At 42.3% G+C, this 27,832-nt stretch overlaps 1 protein-coding gene across 2 annotated transcripts in view; it reads left to right on the top strand.

The window, feature by feature from the left end:
• Positions 1-262: 262 nt before the first annotated feature.
• Positions 263-27,832, top strand: part of RBPMS (RNA binding protein, mRNA processing factor) — a 186,735-nt gene continuing 159,165 nt past the window's right edge. Inside the window, exons 1-2 of one of the 2 annotated variants that reach the window (XM_068532013.1) lie at positions 263-322; positions 910-1,235. In XM_068532013.1, the coding sequence (XP_068388114.1) occupies positions 1,170-1,235 (66 nt within the window). In that variant the 5' untranslated portion in view covers positions 263-322; positions 910-1,169. Of the gene's footprint in view, positions 323-851; positions 1,236-27,832 lie in introns of those variants that run through there. The other variant, XR_011072125.1, reaches the window with a different exon arrangement.

Below are 27,832 nucleotides of genomic sequence, written 5' to 3' on the forward strand. Positions count from 1 at the left end.
GCAGAGGTTTCCGAGGACCCGGCGTCGGAGGTGGGTTTGAAGCTGCGCCCTGAAAACGCCGGCCCGGAGCGGGCTGCCCCCGGATGTTACTCGAGTTCTCGCGTCCTGTCATTTCAAGCTGCCGACTAGGAAGGGAAGAAATAGGTCTAAGCCGGTACTGAAAAGGAGGGGTAGGGATTGGGGTGCGAATCCCTCGTGAAGAGCAAGCAAACAAAAGTAGCACATCACACTTCCCGGTCCTCGCGCGGGCAGGGCCTGACTGCCCGAAGCCCCTCTCCAAGCCGCGCGCAACGCCCGGCGACCCTCAGGGACCGTGCAAGCGGTAGGACCTGCCCTTCTTCCCTCCCCCCTCCTCGGCCCTCGCCCTCCGACCTACCGCGGCGTCGGGGGCCGGGGTCCGCCGCTTCCGCCCGCCGCCCCGCCGCCCCTCCCCGGCGCGCGCCATCCGGCCGCGGGGCAGCCGCCCTCGGCGCAGCCCCTCCTCCCGCGGGGTCTTGCCGTCCCGCGTCCCGTTCCTCCCGGCTCCAGCCGGCAGCCCACGTCCAGGGAGGGCGGAGAGAAGAGGAGGAGGGGAGGGAGGAGAGAGGGGAGGGAGGGAGGGAGGGAGAGAGGGAGGCAGGCGAGAGAAGGGGAGCTGCTTAGAGCCCGTACTTCCCAGAGCCAGCCAGGAGCGCGCACACAGCGGCTCTCCGGGTCCCAGCCGCGCCCCGCTGCCCCGCACCTCCTCCTCCTCCTGCTCCTCTCCGGGTACCCCTCGTCCCCTCCCTCCAGCAGCTGCTACGCTCGGGCAGCGGCCGGCCCCGGCCCCTACTCGGCCACAGCCCCAACTCTCTGGGCTCACTCCTGGGACGCGCGTCCTCGCCCCATCCTTTCTTCCTTCCTTCCCTCGCCCCCGCCCGCCCTCTCCAGGTCTCCCTCTCGGGTCCCGATTGTCTCCGTCCCCTTCTCGGTACGCCGGCGCCTCGCCCTGCCCCGTCTCTCCCTCGCACTTCCTGAGTCGCCCGCCGCCGCTGTCTCGCCGCGCCGCGGGAGCCCGAGCCCGAGCCGAGCCGCCGCTGCCCCGGCTCCAGCCCCCGCAGCCCGCGGCGCCCGGGGAAGGGAAAAGTGGGCGAGCGCGCCCTCGCCCAGCCCCGCGCCCCAGCCCTGCCCGGCGAGGGAGGACCGGGAAGATGAACAACGGCAGCAAAGCCGAGAAGGAGAACACCCCGAACGAGGCCAACCTTCAGGAGGAAGAGGTACGGAGTGGCTCGGTGCGGTGGCGGGTAGGACCTGGGACGGTGGCCGCGGGCTTTCTGCAAAGTGCGGGCGGGCGGGCGGCCGGCGGGGCGCGGGTCCCGGGGCGCCGGGCTGCGCCGGGGAGGGAGCGCCGCGGTCGAGGGTTTGGGAATCGTCCTGGCCCCGAGACGCCGCCCCAGACTGTGGCCCCGGGAGGCTGTATCATCGGAGAGTGTGTTTTTGTGGGTCCACGAGCGTCAGCGTGCCTAAAATTGCGTAACTTTGAGGACTTTGCTAAGACCTTTGTAAGTATAATGCTCAGCTTTGTTTGCCCCGGATTTTAAAAGCGGAATCGAGAGCTGACTCTTGGGTGACCTCAGATGATTGGGACCGGGAGGGTCAGCACTTAGCTCTGCGTCTGGGGCTGGAAGTTGTGGGGTGTGTTTGTGTGGCTTAAGGAAGAAAATCGGGTAAAGTTCCTCGTTAAAAGACACCTTCGGTTCCCTGCCCCCCTCCCTTTCAATGTGAAAAGTTCTTGGTGAAATATCTTCCCAGCTGAGGCATTTTGGATTAATAGATAACTCTTCAGCCGCATTCTTCTCTGATGAGTCAAAGACCCCGAACCTGGATGTTTAGGTTTTGTAAGTTCAGGGGCTTTCCGGTTGTGGGGAGCAGGAGTTGAATACAAGAAGAAGCAAGAAGTTGAATACAAGAGTTTCAAACTTTGCAATTCACCAAGTGACGATCCAGGCTATTTTAGGAGGACTTTGACGCCTGAGCGTCAATTTCATGTGGTGCGTCCGTAACAACCGTAAATATGTTAACGGCTGCAGAGCGTTCCTTTGGTAGAAACAAAATTCGATAAACGTGGGGGGAACTCCTGAACAAATGTTTCAGAATTTTGTGGTTGGGATATTTCTGATATCCTGTTAAATGGCTCAGTTCCTGCAGGTATGTTATCTGGAGCCCAATAAACAATACTTTCCGCCTACTTTTTAAGAAGCCCACGAGACCGACTTTAAACATTCTAAAAGGAACTTTATGTTTAGATGCCAGAAAGTATGCAGTCTCAGTAAAAGCGTTCTTATAGGTATTGCATGCTGATGTATGAGGTTGACCGAAAGGTAAACTGATTCTAAAGCGATTAGGATGTTGAGATTATTATGGAGATACTGTGTGGTGTGTAAACTAAAATTCTGATAGTGAAACCAAAGGTTGCGGAGGATTTAACTAAAACATACAAGCCCTCAGCACTTTGTGCACTTGTAAAATAGGAACTGTTTAAATGGGGAAGACGGAGGGGAGCCCTAAGACCATGCAAAACAAACAAGATTTTACTCTTAACATGGTTGTAAGGTAGTGCAACCCAGGTGATTGCTGTGAGCCCCAGGTGAATTGCTGTGAGCCAGAAGTTTGCCTTCTCACCTGAGGAAATTGCCTTCATTATTATAAACTATTATTTTGAAAAGCGTTGCTTACATGCTAGTTGTTTTTTAACTGCAAGTGGAGTACTACCGACATTCCTTCTTTTTCAAAGAGATGGAGCCTTGAATTGCAAGTTCCGCTTTTTTCTTGAAACTTACCTGCTGCTTTGCTATTTGTTTTCCCGACCACTGAAATAAAATTTTAAAAATAAGTTTGCTTTTTTAAGGAGTTGCTGTGTTTAACTAATTCAGCTAACATACCAAGATAATAATGGCCTCAGAAACCTTTCTGTGTCACTTAGATTGGCGATCTGTTGACTTCTAAGGGTAAGAATATATTACGTGAGACTGTCTTTCTCTCTTCACCTGATTGAGAACTTGGAAAGTTAATCAGGTTAAACCAAAGATTTTTTTTGTTTGAGTGTCCGCAAACCATAACCTACTTGACAAAATTAGGTAGAGAAAAGTCACATTTTTCTGCTTGACCCATACAGCTTAACTGCGGACAGCAATGGCATGTTGTCTGCCCTGATCGTGGGCGTCTTAATGTGTGAGGCTTGGGTACTAGTATAATAGAATCAGATGATGCCAGTAACAATCACTGCCTCTTAACCAGTGGGAATGGCATGTGGCTCTAGAAAGTATCAGTTTTCGCAAGATACTTGTTATTTTAAAAATAAGGGGACAGTTAAAAAGATTTCAGAACCCAAGTTGTACAAGAGGTGGAGCAGACAAAACAGATACACCATGAAGAGAGAAATTTTATAATGATAAAAATTCAGGAAAAGAAAGTAAGTTGGCCTGAATGATCTAGGTAATTTTGCCGTAATTCCGTGTTTGGGGTTTATGTTTGTGTTTGAAAAACTCCTAACCTCTTTTTCCTAACCCTGAAAGCCACAAGTAAAATAAATATGGTATTTGGTGAGTCCCATTAATGTGCTCAGCAATATACAAAACCACTGCCTTGGACCCTTTCCCTGCCCACCCAGGGATCAGCAATTTGTTCTCAAACACATTTAAAAGCCGTGGCCAAGGATTCCAGTAAACAGAACACACACATATACAATGTATTTACACGTAATGACAAGAGAGGAAAAATGTGTTTTGTTGTAGTTTTCTGATAGCCATTGAGCTGATGAGGAAGAGTGAGTCCAGTCATTATTAAGAGAAAATAGTTTCATAGATCATCAGGGTAATTTAGACTTTATCACTTTATAAAATCCAGGGTTGTTTTTTTTTTCTACTTTTTAAAGAAAGTTCCTTTTATTTTCCAGTACATTTCAGCCCTGATTGAGAGCTTCTAAAGCTCACTTGAAACAGTGATGCTTGAAACACTTATTTTGGTTCCAATTGAATAGAAGGAACAGACAAGGACTTAGGAGAATTTTTGCAGCTTTTTAGGGTTGGAAGTTTTTGAGAACTTGGGTAGGAAGTAGTCTTCTGCTCTGGGTAGTATTTAAAACTTTGAGGAAAAATAATTTTAAGATTTGGCTAGCCAACTGTAAGAATACATCTGGTTTTCTGGCTTCTAGTATTCTATACATATGTGTTCCTATGCAAGTTGTCCCTGTAAAGAAAAACCAGTTGTCAAAATCTTCTTGGGATCTGAGATTTACAAGGCTTCTGTATATGTATGTATAGGGCAGTAGATAATTTCTTAGGTAACTTTACAATTAATAAAATAATTCCTAGAATTTGCCTCTAATTTTGGACTAGATGGTATTCTCTTAAAACACTTGGCAGTTCTCACTTGACCGACTTTACTAAAGTTAATAGATATATAAGTAACAGACATAATTTTTTGTCTTATTTAAGTTTCGTATATTGAGACATTCTAGTAGTAGATAGAAATTATTTTTGGTCACTGAATTTTCAAAATGGAAATCAGATAAATAGTAATCTGGTCTTATTTTTACTTTTATGTTATCTGTGTCATTGGGTACTTTTCAGGCTGATTACAAATCATTTCTAAATGGTGTTTTATTATGTTGAAGCACTGATATTAGAGTAATTTCTCCTTAAATTGCTTTTGAACATTCTTGTACTTAAAACTAAAACAGAAAATCTTGGCCTTGTTGGACTGTTGGTCAAAAAGATGTCTGTCAGATGTTGGGCAGAAATCACACAAAGTCAGGTCTTCAGAAGTTAATACAAATCTTTTACCTCGCATTCCGCCTTTTAAAGTACTTAGTAATTTTGCCCAAATATTGGGGTCATGAAGAAGTTGTTTCTTAGGTAATCGGCACAGAGAAAGGGTACCATGGTAGTTTGATGCGGCAACGGCGGGTTTTCATTGAGCATTAAGATTAATCTACATTATGACCTGGGGAAAATACAAAATGGTTTTGTACAGTTTAACCAAGTTTGGAGTCTGTTACTCCAAATCAAATCAAATGTAATAAACTTATATTTCAATCATAAATAGGATTTGGTGACAGTGTTTTGGATGAAAATGTGGTGACTTCATAGTAAAATGATGCTGCAAGACCCCTGCCAATATGGCATGCATTTCTGAGTTATTTTTCCAGTAGTGGTTTTAAAATTTCCCTGATAAACCCTTATGCTCACTTGTCATCTGTTTCTAACGGCATTTGTTTGTTGGATAGGTAGATTGGATGCTCTTATTTGAGGACCGAAGCCTTTGACCTTTGTGATGGGGCAGTAAAGTGGGAATTCTTGTGCACTGCGATGGCGATATGAATCACGCAGCTTTCGGAAGGACCTGGCACTGTATATGAAAATTTCAAGCCCTTTGATTCCATGCTTTTATTTTTAGAAATTTACCCTAAGGAAATAATAAGCATGCACAAAGATTTATTTCAAGGGATGATTATTAGAGTTATTTATGATAGGGAAAATTCACAGAGACTCTATGCCTAACAGCGAAATTGCTAAGTAAATCATGGTCTAATTCCTCAAAGAGAATATTAGGTAGCCATTAAAAGCCACATTTTTAAAGAATGTACGTGTGTGCATGTAAATTTTTTTTTTTGGTGGCTTAAAACAACAGAAATCTCTTCTCTCTCAGTTTTGGAGGCTAGAAATCTGGAGTCAAGGTGTTAGCATTGCCGCCCTCTGAATGCTGTAGGAGAGAATCTGACTTTCTCTTCCAGCTTCTCTACATTTTAATTGAGGGGTTAATTCTCATGACATAAAGTGAAAAGAGCAAAAAGAAAAGTTTTATATTATGTGATGCCAATTAAAAAAAATAACCAAACATTAATAAAAAAAAACTATCTGGTGCATTACAGATCATTTTGTTTACTTTCTGGTGCTTTTCTGTGTTTTCTAAATTTTCTATAATGCACATAGGAACAAAAGCAATTTTATGTCTTTTCTCTTAGATTTCAATAAATTCCCTTGAAATATCTGTAGGTGTCACAAAACCATTGGGTTGGTCACATTTCGTTTTGCTCCCAAGCCTTGCCTGGGGAATCAGGCCTCTGATCCTCACAGCCTTTCCTCATAATGTTTATCTCATTCCCTTATCCTGTCTCTTCCTAGTGATCTTCAGCTGCTCTCCTTGTTCTAACATGCTTTCTCAATCCATCCTAACACGCACTGCTGGGTCCTCTGGTACCCCAGCTCCTTCAGCACTCAGCGAAGTCCAAATATGACACTCAAGATTGCTCCTAAGGTACCACCGTACATACTCTGCACACCATTTGTTTCAACCACCCTTTCCCTCTTGGTCTAGCTTGAACTGCTTTCCAGGCAAAAGTCAAGTTTCAGCCTACATTTTGCAAAATCTCATCACCTGAATGTCCTATCCCAAAGAGAGGCTTTTCCTCAGAATTCCAGAAGATACATTATGTTATCTCCATTTAACTCCTGGATCATTACATTTCATTTTTGGGGTTTTTTTTTGTTTGTTTTTTGTTTTTTCCTTTAAGATCTATGCTGTCTTATCACAGTGTTTCCAATCCCCAACACCTACCCAAAGTTGGTACCCCAGCACAAGGTAAGTACCACACACTTACACATGTATGCACATATAATTCTTTATAATTTATAAACATATGAAATATCCTTACTGGTAGGGATGGTGGTGATGACCTTGAATAGGTAAGCTGTCACAAAGCAGCCACTTCCTTAATGTGGGATTTAGAGCCGGTTATGGATGGATGGATCCTCTGGGAAATGACCTCCCCCACCTGTCACCTGCAGCCTCCATTTGCGCCCACGGGCCAGTGTGCTTGGTTCATCCGACAGCCACTGCCAGTGTGGGCCCGCTCATTTCGAGGTGCAGTTGGGTTTTCATTATTAGAATTCGGTTTCTGCGGTGGGATTCATTTTGACCTTTCGGACAGGGGCTTCTGGAAGCTCTGGTTCAGTGGTGCTAGAACAGCATTCCCAAACGAGGCTGCCCTGTGTGATGGCCACTTTGGAATGTTTGTGTTCAGTTTCATGTGGCACCTTAGTGTCTGCCTTGGGGGTAGGGGAAAGGGAATGCAAATGTTCCTCTTGAACAGTGCTTGCTTTGGTCAAAGAAAAAAATGTAGGAAGGAATGAAGAGAATGAACCTTAGTAAGAGCTGGGGCAAAAGTGGCGGCCTGGCTCTCTGGGCTTGAGGCCAGGAGGGACCAGGTCTTTAAATTGATGCTTTGTTGATATGAGGGCGTCATGGGGGGGGGGGGATGAGCTTATCTGTCCATGGGGATGACTTGGGTATGATTCCTTGAACTCACATCCCTATCTTTAAGTGTACGGGGAGGATATTGCAAACCACTTCAGTGCACTGTGTGTTGGAGCGAGCGGGGAGTGCTCGACTGGGGAGCTTATCAGAACAGAGTTGCCTAGTTTGTTGTCTAGTCGTCTTTGCCGAGCGCCGGAGAAAGAAAATACCGAAATACTTGATCCTGGGAAATTTTCAGATATCTTTTTAGCTGTTCACTCAGGTAAGAATTGTTAACTTTTGAGTATTCCGTGTCAAGTACTGGCCAAGCACTTTATGTGTATCACGTGACTCATCCTCACAATGAGCTAATGTAGGTATTAGGGTGATGAGGACCCTCGTTATATGGGGAGGTGACTGAGGCACTGAGAGGCTGAGTGACTGGGGCCTTCACGTTCAGATTCTGGGGGGCCCAAGATCTGGGACAAAAGCTCTTACTCCAAGTTTCGCCCAGGTTTAGTGGCGATGGCCCTGTGTAAACAGGTACGGTAAAGCACTGTGTTGAATTAAGTGAGGCGGTAGTTGGAGTTGGGAACCAGTGGGCAGCACAAGGAGGGGGTGATGGAGCTATATACATGAAAGACAGCTTTAAAAATAGGTGATATTTGAGATTTTTTTTCCAGATGAAGAAGGGTTGAGACAGGAGGGGAAAGATTGTCTAGTCAAAGGGATTGGCCTTCAATGAAGATACAGGCTTAAAAGGGAAAACAAGCAGGAGAGGAAGGGAAGTCAGGATACGAGGGGGAGGGAGACATGGGAACGGGAGGGAGGCATAGGGAGGGGGATGGAGGCATTGGCGGGGGAAGGATAGAGGAGCTCTCCTTCCATGCCAGGGACCAGGAAAGACTCTTCCTGTGATGGGAGCTGGGCTTCTGTGCAGCGGGGACTTGGAGTTCTGAGATGTTCCTGTGGCAAAGGGGATACAGTGGATTTGGAGGCTAACACTGAAGGAGTCCTGGTCTCAAAATTAGGCAGTGGCTGGCGGTGGTGACTGAGCCGGACGGGAGAGGTGTTCAGGGGCTGCAGTAACTGTCAGGTGCTCAGGAGAGAAGACTAGGAGTTCCATCCGTGGAGCCTCTTGGGTTTCTCTTTTGGATGACTAGCTAAATGGTGGTTGTATTTGTAGAAGTAGAAAATACCTGGAAAGGGAAAGAAAAGAAGGCAACTGAGAGGTTGGGTTTGAGGTGCAGAGGAGAGGTCTTTCAGAACAATTGAAGATTATATAGCTAGCAATCGAAAAGCTGTATAATATGAACTGAGTGCCCAGAAAATTAGAGAGGGCGTGGGACCCCTCTTCCTAGGAAACCTTGTGAGGGTAGGCAACAAAAGATGGACAATTTACTTAAAATTTGAAGCTGTGTTTTTAAAAAAAAAAAAGGGGGTGGGGTGGAGAACTGGAAATTCTCAGGAAAAATTGAAGCAAATTTTTTAAAGTACTCTTTTAATTTAGGAACATAAGAATGTATTGCATATATCTGCCTAGTTATAATAGTGTTCAGGATACTTAACCATTTGAAAGCCCGATTCAGGGGAGCTTAAAAAACTCTGGGTATATATAGTATATTTCATATACTTTTTGATTGTTTGTTTTCATCAACAGTCTTTGCAAATTGTTTTCCTCTAAAATTTGCAGTTAATTCTCAGGCTTTTACTTAAACTTTTCTTCTCCCAACCCTGTACCTAGAAGGGACATAACATTTGTAGATGGGTTTGGGAGGTAAAGATGGAAGGCCTGGAGAGGCTTGAGTATTTTTATAAGAAAAAATTTCCCCGAGTTGCTTTGTTCTTTTTTTCATTTTATGGGGGTGGGGGGAGTTAGAATGAGCCTTTGGCTAGAGCCCAAAGTCATCTCTTGCGTGGGTCATATTTTCAATTTATTCATTTCGTGCTTTCCTAAAAGTTTGCTACATTTTCTGCTCACAGCTAAGTGTCAACTCGTGAATAAAGAAAAACGGTCCAGGAATTTAAGGAAAACAACAATTGCGTTTGTATTTCTCGTAGGTTTTAACCCTGCTGCAATCATTATGATGCACATTATGTAGAATACTGGAGAAAAAACCGGAAATGGCAGTAATAAATGCCAATCACACCAGGAAGACGGTTCCAAATTCCAGGCTGTAATACAGTATTGTTACACAAATTTAAAACGCTGAGGGAATGCCAAAGCAGCCTAGATCAATCATGTCAGCCCCTAGGATTTTGCAAAGGTACAGAGAAACCTAGGAGTCTCAAAATTGAGGTACATCTCACCAACCCATGAAAAGAAGTTAGAGACTAATTTCTACTTGCAGTTAGTCTTTACTTCTCGTGAGTTGATTTTTTTTAAAATGACGTTCCTTTCTCTGCTCTTCCTAAATTCTTATGTCATCAGGTAGATATGCTGGCAGAAGGCCAACATTTTTCTAAGAAATCCTAGAGATAAAACAAATTTTTTTTTTTTCCCTCGAATCCCCAGGATCCTGTTTTGTGAACTTTTCTCTTATGCCCACCTATAGGATAGATAGTTTTGGCCTCATGAGAGAAGGGACAGCACAGAAAGTGTTATCTTTTTACAGAAGTAGCAGAATTTCCTTTGTGCTGGGAGGGGAAGTGCTACAAAAGTGTAATTACTTTACCCAGCATGTGCGATTTACAGGACTTAAAATGTGTGAGTTTCCAAAGAAGCATCTGTTTTTAAATACAGTATCCCTCTAAGCCGGCAGGATGTGTTTTGGGGCAGGGAAGGGACACACACACACACACACACACACACATATGCACGCACGCACGCGCGCGCTTCTGTCCTGTGCCTGCCCTGGGATGCTGGGTGACAGGAGACTGAAAACGTTGGTAATTGCTTCTCCTCCGGGCCTGGCTTATCCTTAGAAGGGACATGAGCTGTCCTGGAGTCCAGTCACCGTGTTCTGATTCTGCCTTCTCTCCTCTCTACCCTTCTAAGCCTGTTTCCTTCTTTACCAAGACCTCCAAGCATTTTCCCAGCAATGAGCAAAAAAAACTGGTTAGAGCTAGGGCTGAGACCATTTTTGTTACAAAAATTTTTTTCAGTCTTACTGCGTATGTGTAAGAAAATTGGAGGGAGAATTGAAGATCAGGTGCATGTCCAAATATAATCAAACTTGTAAAAGCATGTATGGATTTTGGCACATTAATTCACTAAGCATCTACTGAGTAGTGTCTACTGTTTTAAGCATTGCACATTATTTTTTTAATTTCTATTTTATTTTGGAGTATAGTTGATTAACAATGTGTTAGTTTCAGGTGTACAGCGAAGTGATTCAGTTATCCCTATACCCGTATCAATTCTTTCTCAAATTCTTTTCCCGTTTGGGTTATTACAGAGTATTGAGCAGAGTTCCCTGTGTTATACAGTAGGTCCTTGTTGGTTATATGTTTTAAATATAGCACATTTAACATTAAGCATTGCACTTTAACAAACCCAATGAAGTGTTCTCATCCCATGTTGAGGGATAAGGAAACTGAGGCTCTGAGAGATTAAGTAATTTGTCTGACGTTTTATTTGCAACTAGTGGTAGGAGATTAAACTCTCCAGCAGTGTGCAAGGTTCATGTGATCTGGGCCCTGCTGGTCTTCCTGACCTCATCCACCAGGAATCACAGCTTCATTCATTATGCTTCAGCTGCTTGGGCCTTACTTAGGTATCTCCAGCTTGCCAAACATGTTCCTGCCTCAGGGCCTTTGTGTGTGCTCTTCTGTCTGCCTGGGAAACTGTACACCCAGATGTTCCTATGGCAGCCGCGTCCTTGGCATTCATTCAGATGTCAGTTCAGATGTCACCCAGGGAGAACTTTGACCTCCAAGTTCAAAGTATCCCCACATTCCCAACCACTGTCCCATCCTTCTTATTTTATTTCCCAGAGAGTACTTTTTACTCACTGCCTTTACCTTGGGTACTTGTCTTGCACTCCTAGAATGTGACTCCTGTCTTGTTTCGGGCTGTAACTCCAATGCCTAGAACAATGCCTAGAACTGCCCAACGTTTGTTATTTGTTAAATGACTGGAATACAAACCAACCTGTCAAATTCTGAGGCCTGTACAATATACCACATGGTCCTAAGTCTTTTCCAGCAGTTTTTAGATTAAATTTTAATGCCGCCTTCAAGATGATCATTTCTGGATCCCCATCCCCCTGTAAATTACATCAGAAAGTACAATTACTGCCTGCTGTTAAGCCAGAAATTGTGGATGGTAAGTGATTGATCCCATGGAGATGGGGGCTGGGGAGGGAAAAACAGGTTTTCATACGTAAAGGAATCCTTCCCTTTGTCCAGTTAGAATGGAAACCAAGTACGTATTTCCACAGAAGCAAGAGTGAAATGTGGGCCGCCCATGGAGTGACAAGTAAACGTAGGGCAAGATGACTTTGATTACTGTTTTGCAGATGTGCTGTTGGGTTGCAAAGAGTTAATGTTAATAACCCAGGTGGAATTGATTTGGAGATAGACTTAGCACTCACTCTCAGCCCTTTGAGTTAGTCTAGCCTCCAGCTCAATGTGCTTTCCTCCCTCTGCCTACAAAGGAAAAAGGCACCCAGCTCAGGATAAGGCGGGCTTTAGCTAGCCAAATCCAGCCTGTAAGCACCTGTGTGGTAGCTACCAGGCAGCGGCTGATCTGAGCCCTGGGAACCCTGAGGCCGGCACCTCACAGCCGCAGATTATACCCACAAGTCAGCCTCACAGACACAGGAGCTGTGTTTCCTCACTTTGTAAAGCACAACAGGTGACGTGTCAGGATGTAGACATCTAAGTCATCCTTACTTTGGTCATCGGACTGCCTGTTAATTGAGCTCACTGAGGCACTCATGAAAGTGCAGGCCATTGGATTATCCTCATTTATGGCATTTATGTCATAATACTCGACCTTGAGCAAACTTTTTAAATTTTACCATCATCCACTGTCTGATAGTCTTATAACCAGTGGTATATAAATCCTTATATTAGTCGGTTCTTGACCAAATCATCAGTACTCTTTTTTAAATTACTACACCTTTTTTTGTTTCCTAAGGGACGTACGACAAGTCATTTAAGCGTCTGTTTCCCCGAACTAAAACATAGGGGTGGACAGACGACGCCTGCTATGCGTTGAGAGAACTGGAAATCCTCTGCCGCTTTTCTGCTTCATCCCACTTCTCCTCTCCCCTGTGCTGTGCTGGCACGCCAGCCCAGATACATCTGGGGTGGAGGGGGATAGGCTGTTTGCGGGGAATGGTTTTAAGCCTGAGATTGTTTTGTTTTTGTTTTTTACTGAGAAAATCCGTGCTCCTCCTGGAGAAATGGGTGGGAGTTTCTGGGTGTGAGCTAACGGCAGGAAATGACCCTCTCTAAACAAAAGGACTCTTTAAGGCCCATCCTGAGTCTTTGTGTTTTGAGGAGGGGTTATACGGAAAACCAGAGCTAGGAAATTAATCTCTGCTTTAGCCATGCTAAGGGAGGGAAGGGAGAAAGGAGAAAATTCCTTCCCTGCTCACCTTCGCAAATGTCCAAAGTGCCAGGCAGTACCCACTATGAGCGCGGGAGAGGTTTAAAGTAAGGTGGACACACTTTTTGGGACAGTGTGGCTTCATAACCCCAACAGGCAAAAAGGAACCAGGTGGGGCAGAATTATACCCACCGTGACCTTCAGCTTTAACCTTGGCTTTCAGCTGCTGCTTGAAAAACCCATCACCAGCAGGATGCAGAAATACAGAACCGGGAAAGGAGAAGAAAGGGATATTTTGTATGATCTATTAGTTGGGGTGCTGTGATTTGCTAATGAAGGCCCTATGGATAAATCAAAGATTTGAATACTGCATTAACTACCGTCTTCATTTTTTCTAAATCTTAACTGATAAGAGCCAGTGACTTCTGCCGGTTGACTAACAGAAGGCATTTGTAATCATTTCTGTGTTAGATAGCAGGCCCATGTGAAGAAATGTTGGGCCTTGCCCCTGCTTTGGAATGCTGCTTCTTTCTCTTCACTCTAAAGTGACCATTCATTATATCAATATTTATTCAGCAGGATCCTGAATTTATATTGCTAGGAAAGTAGTTTTGTCTTATCAAAATTATTTTGCCTTTACAGATTCTTGCTGACTTGCTGCAGCAATGAACTTCTTCCAGGCACACCTTTTTTTTTTTTTTAGGAGTATAAATCTTCCCACTAATAATTAGAAACACATTTTTGTTGAAAGTGGTTTTGTGGCTTACTTCGTTTTTAGAAAACGACAAACATCTCAAAGAAACATTGTTAGCCTACTATTTTAGGCTTTATATTGTAACTATATTTTTAGAAAGGCCTGCTGATGTGTTTGGTGGGTACAGTGTGGTGTGTTGGGGGTAGAGAGGTGGATTACATCAGGGCACCAGACACTTAACAGAATTGCAGAGATAAGATTGAAGCGGATGCTCAGATCCCAGTATGAAAGTGTTTTATTTGGATATTACATGTGTTGAAAGACTCTGTATCTTAAATAGGAATCGAGGAGTGTAGAATTGCTGTAAAGGTTTACAGGGAAAGATTGTTAAATTCCAGTGTCTCATGTGTTGGTAGGTTTTCTCATTTTCCTAATAAGTAAACTTGAGAGAAAGATTACTGTTGTAGTGTTAGTAATGTACAGATATGAAAATATACATTGACATATTCATTTGGAGGCTTATATGGTATACATCTGGCATTTGTTTTTCATTTGTAAAAGATCAGTTATTTTTCAGTTATTATCTGTGTAACATCATGTATTTTTACAAAGAAAAGATTAAAATACCAGTGATGATCTGCTGTCTACATTTAAGCACTTGTAACTATAATGTCTGGCGGTAGAATTCTTTGCATTGAGAACCATTTCTGCATCAGCTTTGGTGACTAGGACCAAATATTCCCAACCTGCATGCTTTACATAGGTTACTTTGTGGTTTAGATGGATTTGGGAATGAAGCGTGTCTGATTGTATTGCGTGGAGGAACAGCTTCTTCTGTAGCTCTTCCCATTCGTGCAACTTCTGGTAAACCTTGAATCAAATGAGAATGTCCTGATCAGGAATGTTCTTGGATGATCAAAGGGAAGAGTCTTGCCCTTTGCAAGACTAGCATCTGTTGCCGTTTGGTCATAGCGCACCCAGCCTGCTGACTCTGTATCTTAAAAACAAAAACAAAAGCCAGTAGGGAGGGAGCAAAGACTCAAAAATACCTGTGGGGCTTTGGAATATGTTGAGTTCCTGATTTTGGCAGATGATCATTTGAGAAGTTTTAACCGTTAAGTTGTCCCTTCCTCTGCCTTCCCAAAGCCCCCCATTTTTAATTAACAATTAATCAACATGAAAATTGCTCTTATTATTATTATTATAAATCATGGGTCATGATTATACAGAAAAATCCTTTTGGTATGAGCTTATTCTGAACTCCACGAAACACTTGTGTTTCCTTATTCACTAATGAAGTCAGCCCAGGAAAGCTTGGGTGCCGCTCAGAGCTGGAGACCCAGGCACAGAAATCCAGCAATTTGACCTCGGTCCTCCACCTCATCCCAATGCTCTCTGAAATCTCTCCACAAAACTAATAAGCATTATATTGTCCAAAATGAAATTGCAGTCATATTCCTCGGAAAATGTACCATGAATACGTCACTGCCCTCCCCACCCCAAATGGGTTAATTTGCTGTCATACAAATTAGGACATTTCTCATATAGGGTTGGGATAAAGAGTAAGCGTATTGTTCGTTGTAAAGTCCTGAGATGATTTCCCTTTATCGAAAGCTCTAGGATATTAATGCCATTTTTTGTTGTTGTGTTGGACATTTGTGGTACCCACTCCAACGGCAGTGGGGCACAGCGTAGCTTCAGTGTACAGCAGAGATTATCTTCTGGGATATTGTCGCATATTTTAAATCGTGTTATGCACTTAACTCTGCAGTCATTTCTCCCAACACTAAAGAAATAACTCCATTGGATTTTTATTTTATCTGGTTTTTATTATTGAGACTACCAAGATGGATAAGCCACTTGTTTACCTAATTGGATGACGTTGGGTCCAAATTTCTTTTCACCGTGTTTCCCCTCAAAAATAACATCTTTTTTTTTATTGGCAAGTAAATTCACCTGTATTATCCCCTCCTTTCCCTTCCCCCCACTCCAAAAATAAAGGTAAGCAAAAAAAAAAAAAAAAAAAGAAGCTATAAAGTTTATTAAAATTTTAACAATTCCTTTCTCTACAGCTAATGTTAACATTTTGGTATCTATCTTATTTATGTCCTTTTCTGTGTGTACGAGTGTAAACACACACATACACTCACTCCCCTCTATTTTTACAAAAACGAGATCATACCATAATAGTGTTTACTTACATTTATTTGATTTTCTTTTCACTTGACATTACGTTATGAATATCTTTGCATGCCAGTGGATACATTCTGAAGCTCCATCGTTAATTCTTTGTACTATGCCGTAGTAAGGATGTGCCTTAATGTATTTAACCCATTCCTTATTATCGAGCCAGGAGCTTGTTTCCAGCTTTGTGATATAAATAGTGCTATACATCCTGCTAGCTAAATTGGAGTATACACCCTTAGTGATTTCCTTAGCTTAGACTCTCAGAAGTGGAATTTCTGGGTCAAAGGGCTTACATTCCCTTTTTATTTATTATTTATTTATTTATTTATTTTTGGGCTGCGTTGGGTCTTTGTTGCTGCACGTGAGCTTTCTCTAGTTGCAGCGAGCGTTGGCCACTCTTCGTTGTGGTGCACGGGCTTCTTATTGTGGTGGCTTCTCTTGTTGCGGAGCACGGGCTCTAGGCGCGCGGGCTTCAGTAGTTGTGGCTCGTGGGCTCAGTAGTTGTGGCTCACGGGCTCTAGAGCACAGGCTCAGTAGTTGTTAGTTGGCTTCTCTTGTTGCGGAGCAACGGGCTTAATTGCTCCGTGGCATGTGGGATCTTCCCGGACCAGGGCTGGAACCCATGTCCCCTGCATTGGCAGGCGGATTTTTAACCACTACGCCACCAGGGAAGTTTCCTATATTGACTTTTTTAACCCCCCCTTCAAGACATCTCCTAGTTATTTTGAGTATTGCTTGTAGGCACTAAAATGCTTAGATAATTTCTGGAGCTTATCTGGCTGTTAATTTTGAATGAGTGAATGAGTAATGGTAGAGATTTGAGGATATTTTAAAGAATTTTTATCAGTTGTCCTTGGTTCCCCAACCAGGCCTGTTCCATAGGCGACAGAGGTAGCACCTGCAGAACGCAATGTCGGTATGCTAAGCTTTTTCTTCTTCTTCTTTTTTTTTTTTTTTTTAAAACTAGTCTTGCAGAGCCACACTCGCCAATCAGGTTAGCATACTGGAAAAATAAAACATTTTCCTCTTTGATTCTTCCCCTCAGCTTCCTGGATGGAGCCCTTTACTCCTTGACTGCATTTGTTTCTTTTCGTCTTCATTCTGCAGTAGCCCGGCTGTTGATCAGTCATGGTGGCTCTCAGCCTTAGAAACAGAATATATAATTCCCAGGTGATGTAGTCATTCCAGAGTTATTAAACTCCTAATGTATTAGGCCCTAGTGATACAGTGGGCAGCAAGCAGACATTGTCCTTGACCTTCCTGGAACTTGCAGTGTAGCGGGGAAGTGTATATTAAATAAAAGCACCTGTAAATATAAAATTATAAACTGTGATAAGTGCTGTGAAGGAAAAGCATAGTTGATGGGTAACGAGGGGGCCTTGTTTAGTTTGTTCTAGGCGCCGTTCACATCATTTCGTGTATGTTAACTCTTTTAGTCCTCATGACGCTATATCAGGTAGGTACCAACCATCATTATTCCTATTGCACAGGTGAGGAGCTGAGAGGTGAATAACTTGGTCTAGGTCACAGCTGATGAATTGCAAAGTCTGGATTTGACCTGCACAGTTAGTTCAGAATCTGTCGTCTTATACTAAGTGTCACTGTCAGTCTGGAGTACTGTTTCTTTCGAGAAATTTATTCCAAGGAGATCAAGAGATCTTTGGGGCCCAGTACCCCTTAGGATCCTGCCTTCGTAGAGAAATTTGAGATATGGTACCTGCCTAAGTCCCCAGTGGTGAGTAATGTGGCAACTTCTTTTCAAGGATGTGAGTCACCCAGTTACATATAGCGTCTCTCGTTTCAGAAAATCTGGAATCTGTCCCACCTTCACCGTCTTACCTGTCTGGACTCTAAGTTAGACCCTCAGAGCCCCAACTGGCTTTCTCTCACTCGTAGTCCATTCACACAAAGGGCAGATGAGGTACCTCTTCCAAAGGTGTTACTCCCCATAAATCAACTAGCACCTGGAAACATTTGGAGGCTCCTTGGTGAAAGGATCTGACGTCTAGGAAAGTACTCTGAAAACTGGAGGGCACTGTCCACCACCATTTTTTGGTTGTAGTTAGTGGGTAAGATGCAGATTTCTGTCGCTGACATTTAAAGCTCCCTGTGATCAGGCTCTTCCCTGCACTTCCAGACTTGGCGTCTGCTGTCTGCGCGTGTGCACTCTCTCTCCTTTACCTCTGTCCCAGCGTCTAGTCGGGTGGTGGTGGTGTCCTGTTCTTTCTTTTTTAATAACTTTATGGAGGTATAATTCACAAAACTTACAATTCACCCTTCTAAAGCATACAATTCAGTCTTTTTGGGGGCATATTTAGAGTTGTGCAAGCATCACAACTCTTAATTTTTAGAACACTTTTTGCTAGCCCCCTCTCTCCCCCACAAAATAAAACCTGTGTTCTTCAACGCCTCCTCCCAGCCCTTGGCAACTATACTAATCTTCTTGTCTTCATGCATTTGCCTATTAGGGACATTTCATACAAATGGAATAGTACAAAATGTGGCCTTTTGTGTCTGGCTTACTTCCCTTAGCATACAGTTTTCAAGGTTCATCCATGTCGTAGCATGAATTGGTACTTTGTTCCTTTTTATGGCTGAATAATATTCCCATTGTATGCATGTACTGTGTTTTGTTTATCTGTTCATCAGTTGTTGGACATTTGAGTTGTTGCCACTTTTTGGGCGCCCTGTTCTTACAAAGATGATTCCACCTCCAGGTTCCTGACCTGCTTGTGCCTAGAATGTCTTCTTTCCTCCTCTCCATGCATTTACATTTCCCCCCCAGGCTTACCCTCTGGGCTTTCCTAGTATTAGCCTAAGTGGCTTCCCCCTCATAGAACTATTAAGTCAGGCTCTGACTTAGCACACTGAATGTGCTACCTAGTATTTTTACTTCTGTCCTTTCATGAATATCTACACGTTTGTATTTGGACCTCGAGCTCATTTGCTTGTTAGTTTTAAAGACAATTCGTTCAACAAATGGAGAGTTTAGGGTAAATCAGCGAACAAGGCTAAAGAGCCTTGGCCTTTGTGGAGACTTAAGATTCTAGCAGAGCTTATATTTTAGGTGACTTTTAAACATATATATATATAATTTACTGCGATTTTACATTTTCACCTGGCCACAAGCTGTCACACAGTGTAGATTCTCAGTAAACATTATTTGATAATTATTGCATTGAACTTTTCTTAACTTTTAAGAACAGAATGAGGCCACTTAATCCTCTCCAAAGGTATAGGTTGCTGTCTTATTTCTTACTGGCACTGTAATCACAGTGGCCGAGTTTATTCCTGAAGGTGAAAGGATGTGTATGAAGTGTCCGCTTGGAGACTAGAAACCAACTTGGAGAGAACACGTCTCCTCACATCCTCCTGTGTGCCATGTCTCCCCTCCAGACCCTCGCCTGCGTCTTGCTCCTTTCCTAGGCTGTTCAACTTGGAGTCTTAATTATTCCAAGGGCTGGAATCTGGGGGAGAAAGAGCAGGGAGGGTGGAGGCCGTTCCTCACTTACTGTCAGAGTTGAGAAATTTTCCTCCCCCTTGCTGTTCATGAGTAGGAAAGCGTTTACTCCGTTTCTGATAAAACTGAGGCATGTCACGCCCTGAACCAGGCGCCCAACAAGGGCTGCCAGCTCCTTACCCACTTGGCCATAATTACACGTGATGTCAGGTGTCTTGCCTCCCCAGTGTCTTTTGGAAATGGTAGTGGCATGGCTCTACCAGAGCACCGTGAGTATTAACGAGTTAACATTTGTAGAGGCCTCTGGAAATGTTAAGTGCCTGGTGTCCTTATCTCCTTTCTGGGCATAGTTGCCTTATAAGGCTGTCCCCTGGGCCGAGGGACTTCTGCTGGGGAGCTGGGCCAGCCTGTGAAGCTAGATGGCTGTGGCAGTCCGTGACAGTGTTCCCAGGATGGGCTCAGATTTCTTATTTTAATGCTGGTGATACCACTTTTTTTTTTTTTTTTTGCGCTAATTGTTAGTGTCAGTCTCTCAAGTACTTTCCCCTCAGCTTTATTGCATCTATTTTTAGCACCCCATGTCCATGATTCTTTCCCTATGAAAACCAAGTATAGTAAAATCCATCTGAACAAAATAATCCAGGCAGAGTTTTTAAATTTTCTTTTTTTGGAAAGGAAAGGCTACTCGTCCCAAGAATTATTTTGAAGTAAATGCATTCTTTTTGTAAGATGCTGTATTTAAAAAAGAAATAGCAGATACAGCATTCCAATAGTGCTCCTTAGTTTTAAATCAATGAATGAAAATGCACAGATATTCAATCTAGATGACTACAAACGTTTGTTCATTTTTCTTTCCTGAAACAGAGACTGCTTTTCAAACAGTGGTATGTAAACATGGAAACTTACATGTTTGAGATCCTGTTTTAAAGATCTTCCCTCTCTCTCTGGCTGTCAGTGTTATAACATACCCATTTATGCTTATCAGAGCTTTTTGGAGCTGGAAGGGACCCAGGAAGTGCTTTTGTTCAACACTCTCCCTTGAGCAGTGAGTCAGCTGAAGCCCAAGTTTGGGTCTGGAGCCCATTCCCTTTTGAAAGTAGACCATGCTGTTCTAATTGACCCCTATGTCTCTCTCTGGAAGAAGAGCTGTCATCTCTCTCTGGATCCCTTTATGTCAAGTAAAATAACTCCTATATTTTGAGTTTGTTAATTTATAAAGTAAAGAGCCTACTCCAAGAGGGTGCTATTAAGGTGAATGGTGTAAATATGCCAAAACTTTGTTTTGGGGTCAAGAGAAGGGTAGAAGGTTAGAATATTATTTCTTATATCCTTGTTGACCTCTAGAAGTATCTTGGTTAAAACCTCCTCTCTTTTTTTTTTTTTTTTTAAAGTATCATCAGAACAATAGGTATGAGTCATTGGTAACTATCTATGCTGGCTCGGTGGATTACCATCATTTTCATTAATGATACACTTCTGCTTGCCAGGGCAGTACCTTGTAAATAAACATAAGTCCTTTTTAGAGGCAATGAACAAATATTTTTGGTGAGCCTTGAACCTCCTGTATCTGTGTGAATGTTTATAGGCTATCTTGTTTATAGGAAATGGTGCAGAGTTGGGGAACTTTGGCCTTAGTGGTGGGAAGTGGGACACAGTAGGCTGGGTCTGTTGCTGGTTAGCCATTTGATTTGAACAGTACGCTTATGACCCCAGGGTCACTGGACCATCTGTGTATAGGCCAGCCAGCTCTGCTCTGTTGGGATTCCAGACCCTGGCCGGGAGGCTGGGCCATGTGTGTCACTGGTCATGAAGCTGGAGCAGATAGATCACCAGACCCAGAGAATGAATTCAAAACACATGCCCTGAGGATAGAAGACTATTTGTGGCTCTTTAATTTATGGGGATATCATAACAGTTAGACACGTTACACAGTTGAAGTTTTCTGGTGAATAACAAAGTACATATTTATCAAGGATCCTAGGAAAATACAGAAAAGTATAAGGAAGGAAACAAAAACCACTTATCCCACTACTGACACATTTTATATTTTGGATTTTTCCCTTTCTTGACAGTTTCTTTCCTTGGCTTTCATGATACCGTGGACTCCCCCGCCTCTTCCCCCGCTTCGCACCTCTGACCTCACTCCTGCATTCTCCTTTTCATCTTTTTTCCTTGGTTTGGTTCTTAAGCGATAGTATTCCTTAGCCCTCTGTCCTGTGTATTCATTTCTCATTATCCTGCTCTCCCATGGGTGATGTCCTTTGTGCCAGACTTCTGTCCTAAGCTCCAGATTCAAATATCCAAGTGTCCACACCACCTCTAGTTGAATGGCTCTCAAAAACCTTAAACTTAACATATCCAGTAACTGATTTCATTATCCTCACCCCCAAACTTGCTCCCCTGTATTCCACATCTGAGTCACCCTTTACCGGGGTGCCCAACTCTTCCCTCTCCCTCCCTAACTAGTCTATTGCCAAATCCAGCAATTCATCCTCCCATGTATCTCTTAAATCTGTTGCCTTCTCTCCATCTTCCCTGCTACCATCAGAGTAGGGCCACCATCAAAACTTTCTGCGCTGCTGGGCCAGCTTTGTGAAACACCTTTCTGTCTCCAGCCTTGCCTCTCCACAGTTCTCGATCTTCGGGACAGCCAGGGTTACCTTTCAAAAAATGGAAATATGCTCTGCCATTCTCCTGCTTAAAACCTTTGATCATATCCCCTCACCAGATAGTCTCATCTGTGACACTGTCTCCTGCAGATTCTGCTTTTAATCATACTGAGCTGCATTCACTTCTGTAGTAATTCACCGTCTCATCCATTTATTCAGTAAGCATTTTTATTGAATATCTACCACGGCAAATGCTAGGTTCTGGCAACATGCTCCAAGGAGAATGGGGAAGGGGTCAAGATACACCTGGGACTGGGCTCCCCTGGAAGGCTGTAATGGCTCTGTCTTTGGGAAAACCTGGGCCAGGATCATGCAGTTCACTACTTTGTGTGCTAGATGGCAGGACTAGTACATTCTGTGCCTAGCACAGTGCATGTGGAAGGCATGCAGTAAGTAGTACTACAGCTTGCATTTCTGCAGGGCTTTGAAGGATGGTGACTCCTTGGAAGGACTATGTGGGAAGCACATTGTGCAGAGGGAGGGACATCTGATTTCTTCATCAAAAATTAAGTGTGTCTGAGGTCTGTCAGTTTGGTTTTGTATTAGCTTTATACTTAAAATGACTGTGGATAGGGCTAAATTTTAATGTAATACAATAAATCCCTTTTGTGACATTCCATCACAATTTGGGATTTTCAGAGTTGGGAAATCCCTGTGGAGCCAGGACATAGAGTGTTGTTTCTGGATTATACTAGTGACTTATGAGTTAGAAGAGTTGCATATATAGTAGCCATGTCCCCTGCTTCATCTTGGGTTTGTTTTGCATCATACTGGCCAGATAAACTAAACAAAATGATAAAGGGTAGAAACGGCCCTCCATTAGTGAAGTCAATGTTTGTGTAAATGTTAATCCCTAGGAAATAGAATGTTCTTCACTCCTCAGTCCTACAGATCCACTTTTTGACCCTCATTCTACCGCCTTGATGTTTTTCATATATTTTTTCTTTTCATGGGGGAAGCTTGTGCTTCAAAGAGACAGATACATCTTGTTGCCTAATCTCAGAATACAATAAAGTCTTTTGGTGGTGTTTGTGATTTCTGAAAAGTTTGTTGAAACGTGCAGATGGTTTACTTTCATATAGAAACAGAATAGATCACATTGACTGGATATTTAAGCGTTTACAGAATGTTTGGAATTGTTGGATGCCTTCTCTGTTTTCTTTCTCACTGTCTGCACCTCCCAGGGAATCATCACTACTACCCAGTACCAGATAACTGACATTATCAGTGACTGAAATCAACATGGAGACGCCTCAGAAAACCTGTTTTTCATAAACTTTTGGAGAGTTGCAAAGGACCATAAATACCATGTTCCCTCATTTTTCCGTTGTTAAAAAAAAGTACAAAGTAATAAGGCTTGTGATTTTTTTTTTCAATGTAAAAATACAGAAGTACATGCAGTAAAAATGGAATTTTCCCTTCGATCTCCCACCCCATTCTGTTCCAAAAGTGTAATCACAGTTAATGGTATAATAAACATCTTTCTGTGCACTTAGATGCAGATAAAAATGTTTTCTTACATGCAATACATATGATTTACTCCCTCTCTTTATTTTAACCTGACAATAAATCTTAGATCTTGTATATCAGAATGTGTAGCCGTACCTCATTCTTTTTAATAGTTATGTAATATCTGTTGTAAGGATGCACAATAATATGTCTTACCACTTCCTGCTGACATTTGAGTTATTTTTCAGTATTTTTTGCTGTTACTAATGCTACTGCAGGAAACATCTTTATGTATACATCTTCGGACACAGGTGTGCTGGTATTTCTAACAGTAATAAAGTTGCATTTTATGCATTTAACTTAGAACTCAATCATAATATGCTCTTACGTAATTAAAAATGTAAAATTTTATTTTGTCTATGTGTTGTTTATGATATATGTACCTCGGTAAATAAATCTATATTTATGTATACTATTAGGCATGTTTGAATTAATGAATTACATACACTTGGACAATTTAAGGGATATTTAAGGATTTTTTTCCCCATATGCCATTTAAAAATTTACTCTTTAACTCTGGAACACGAGTATAATGTAGAGATTCCTAGAATTGGAATTTCTGGAAGAAAAGGTTATGTGCACTTAACTTTTTGATAGATAATGCTGAATTTCCCTCTAAAAAGACTTATTAATATGCTGTTCATTTCTTCACCTCCTTTCTAACATCAGATAATTGTCTTTCTTTCTTTGCAATCATTGGCTGGGAAAAAGGCATTTCATCATTTTAATTTGTATTTTTTATTAACGAAGTTGAACATTTTCATATGTTCACTGGTTATCAGCTTTTAAACAACTTGGTTAGTAGTCCTCTGTTATCCATGGTTTCGCTTTCTGTGGTTTGTTACGGTCAACTGTGGACCAAATATTAAATGGAAAATTCCAGAAATAAACAACTCATCAGTTTTAAATCGCACACTGTTTTGAGTGGTGTGATGAAATCTTGTGCCATCCCACTCTGTCCTGCCCAGAATGTGAATCATTCCTTTGTCTAGTATATCCATGTTGTACATGTAACCCACCAGTTAGGATAGGAAGAAAATACATAGTGTTATCCATGGTTTCAGGCATCCACTGGGGGGCACAGAACATATCCCCTGCAGATAATGGGGGGACTACTGTATTTATATTCTTAATTTTTCTTATTAAGGTATTGATTTCTAGGCACTCTTTATATATCATAAACATTGCTTCATCTATGTACTTTCTAAAGTATTTTGGAAATATTTCCCCTAGTTTTTTGCTTGTCTTTTAAGGATAGGCCCAAACTGTTATTATTTGAAACAAAGTCTAGAATAACAAACTTCAATAAGTTGGCCAGACAAGATAAACACAAAATCGCAAGGCTTTTTTTTTTTAACCTACCAGCATAGGAAAGCAGTACTAATCAAACTAGAAAACAAAATTAAAAAAAATACATTCTTGGCAACAATAAAGACAAATTTGAAAGAACTACCTGAAGAATACTGTATTCTAAAGGACATAAAAACCTGAATAAATGGAGATAAGACTATATTCCTGAATGGGTATCATAAAGTTACTAGTTTCCTCCAAATTAATTTCTAAATTAAATATAGTTCCAATAAAAATTTCTAAGTAATTTTAAAAGAATTTGACAAACTGGTTCTAAAGTTCAGTTGGACTTATAAATGTATGGGCAGCCAGGAAAGTTTTGAAAAAGAAGAACTATGAAGGGGGACTTTCCTCACCAGATATCAAAATCCATTTCAAAATGGTTTTAAAAAATTTTTAAAGAGTGCAACATTTTAGTTGAAAGAGACAAATCACTAAATGGGACACTGAAGTCCAGAAAGGTGAAATGACCAGCTAAAAGTCATAGCGCTAGCTAGGGACATTTTTTCATGAAGTCTAAAAGTATTTCTCAGTTTTTGAACTGATTGCGTGCTGTTCTAACTTTCAGCAAAACTCCATTTGGGGAGTTCTTGTTTTGTCATTTAAAAAAGAGTATTTTAAGGAAAATATGCACTCAAAGAATCTACTTGCTGGACATTTCACAAAGCTTGAATAGGGGTTAGAAAAGGAAGATACTCATACAAGTCAGCCAAGTCCATGTGTGTTTCATGTTCTGGTGTTCTTCCCAGTGGACGTGGCTGAATAGGGGTGAAGGGTGGTGGTGGAAGGTGAGGAGAGTCCTGGGGCATATCTAGGAACAGGAGGTAGGAATGGTTTAGAAACTTGGAATCAATTGACAGGCTGGTTAGTATTTTATTGACATTGTAAGTTAAAAATTTAAAATATTGATCTGTTGTGAGTCACGAGAATGGCCGATTTTAATTTATTCCCCCCTGTGCTTTAAATGTGTGCTGAGCTGTAAAGACGAGTAAAAGGTGCACGGATGGGAAGGGGGTGTTTAGAATTTGTAGTTACTTGTGTGAAAATTTGGCACGATTTGTTTTTTTGTTGTTTTTGAGTGTGGCTGGTCAGCTGCAGAACCTGTTTAAGGAACTGATAGCATCTAGGGTGGGGCTAAGAGCAGAATCATGTTTAATCACATACTGACCAACTTCCTGGCACTAAGAGAATTATCACCAGGCAGCAGCTACCAGGCTAATTTAACTTTAGTTCTGGACAGGCACATCTGCAGTAATCATTTTTGAAGTAAAATTTCTTCAAGCAAATGTAGGCATTACTTGGCTTCCTCTTTCTGGCAATGTTTTCATGAATCCTCTACAGTGTTTTTGTCGTTGGTGTGCGCATATATGTCTTTCCCATTAAAAACTCTTTAAAGTACAAATGTCATATGCAAATACTATATTTAGTATTCTTAAATTTGAAAGTACAACATCAATAGATGATTTTTAGAAGTTTTCTATGTACCTACTCTGTGCCAAGCATTGCAGTGCCCTCAGGTGGCTTGTGGGCTACTAGGTGGAAAGTAGGAAACCGAGGTTAGAAAAGGTGAATTGCTGTAACAGATAAGAGTAATCACTGGGTAGGATATTGAGGAAAGCTGCTTAGAAGCAGTAGCATTTGGGCTGGGATGTGTCGGATTATCTACTGTTATTTTATACACAAACCTGGGCTTTGTTGAGGCATGAGAGTTCCATGGCACTTTCCTTTTGTAGGAGCTTAATGTACAAGAGAAACCCAAATGTATGTTTCTGACACATTTAGACATCTGAGGGTAGGTTTTGGAAATCCTTCCACTTGGGCTCATTGCCATAATTTTTTATTATGTAAGCTAACACACAAGAAGTTACAGAAGAAATACATCAAAAATGCACCTTCTTAAAGATCACATTCTTAGAGGTATTGAATGGATGTGTTTTACTGAAACAAAATCCCATTTTCAATTACTGTGTGTCTACTTTTTATGATAGAGGAACTCGTTAAATAGGGAATCATTTGACTGCATTCGTGCATCCATTGATTTCCACTATCCAAAGTAGGGCTGAGAACCAGGACCCTGGCCCAAAGGCCTCAGAGAAGTTGAAATAAATGTATATTACAGTGTCGGTGCCCCAGACCTTCATTGCTGTGTTAATATCAGAGCTGTTCAACCTCACTTCCAGTCTCTTTGCTCTTGAACTGAATCGCCATGGGCTTTGCTATCTGGTGTCCCAGCCGAGCCCTCCAACTTTCTGTCCACCGGTGTCTTACCAGGGCTTTTAAAATTCTTACCCGGACTAGAGATCCAGACTCTCAAACATCTGTACTGTTTGTCCCTTATCTTTTTGTTCTGTGTTTCCGTCACCTTGCGGGTGTTTATAAGTCACCAGTTCTGCTTTTGTTGGGAGACCTGTGTGGCAGGGCTTTCCTCTTTGTGTATGTAGGGTCTGGTTGCCTAGCTACCTCGGAGGACGGAGTGAGGAAGGGTCTGGAAGGGGAAGCCTGGAGAGGTCTGAGTTAGACTCACTCTGCTTGTTTTCCAGTGTGGGCGGAGCTCCAAGGGGCCCAGGGAAAATCTATTGCTGGGAAACAGCCACTTCCCTTCCATTTCTTCTTTACTCTCTTTCCCTCTTTTTCTTTCTTCTCTTTTTAGTTCTTCATTTCTGCTTCTAGCTCAGGCCCACGGGTGCTCATTGGGACCAAAGAATCTGCGGAGTCCATTGGGTCGAGGGGTGGGAACTTCCTGGAAGAATATCTTCGCTTTTCAGAGACCAGCCTCATGGGGCAGTTGAGAAGAAGGGCATCCTGGTGGAGAGGTTTACTCTGGGTCTACATTCAGAAAATTTAGATGAGCTTTCCACTTCTTCAGAGTGCCTTGAGATTTGGAGTGGGCCAGTGTAGGTTTTGAATCCTGGTTGGTTTCTTATCCTGGCCTCCTCACTTATTAGCTGTGTTACCTTGGGCAAGTTACTTGATTTCTCTGAGGCTGTGTCTTCCTTGTAAATTGGGAATAACAAAATCTGCCCCATAGGGTTGCATAATACAAATTGTAGCAATAGTAATAGAGAGCATGCCTCATTAGAATGTGAATATGTGCTCAACAAGTACAAAGCTGCTATTATTATTATTATTTATTTGGAAGGGGGTTATCATTGAGAAGTGGGATGAGGACAGGTTATGGAGAAATCAGCCAATAAGCCCAGCTTTTGTGACAC

Source organism: Eschrichtius robustus, chromosome 21 (genome assembly GCF_028021215.1).
Source record: "Eschrichtius robustus isolate mEscRob2 chromosome 21, mEscRob2.pri, whole genome shotgun sequence".
Taxonomy (NCBI): domain Eukaryota; kingdom Metazoa; phylum Chordata; class Mammalia; order Artiodactyla; family Eschrichtiidae; genus Eschrichtius; species Eschrichtius robustus.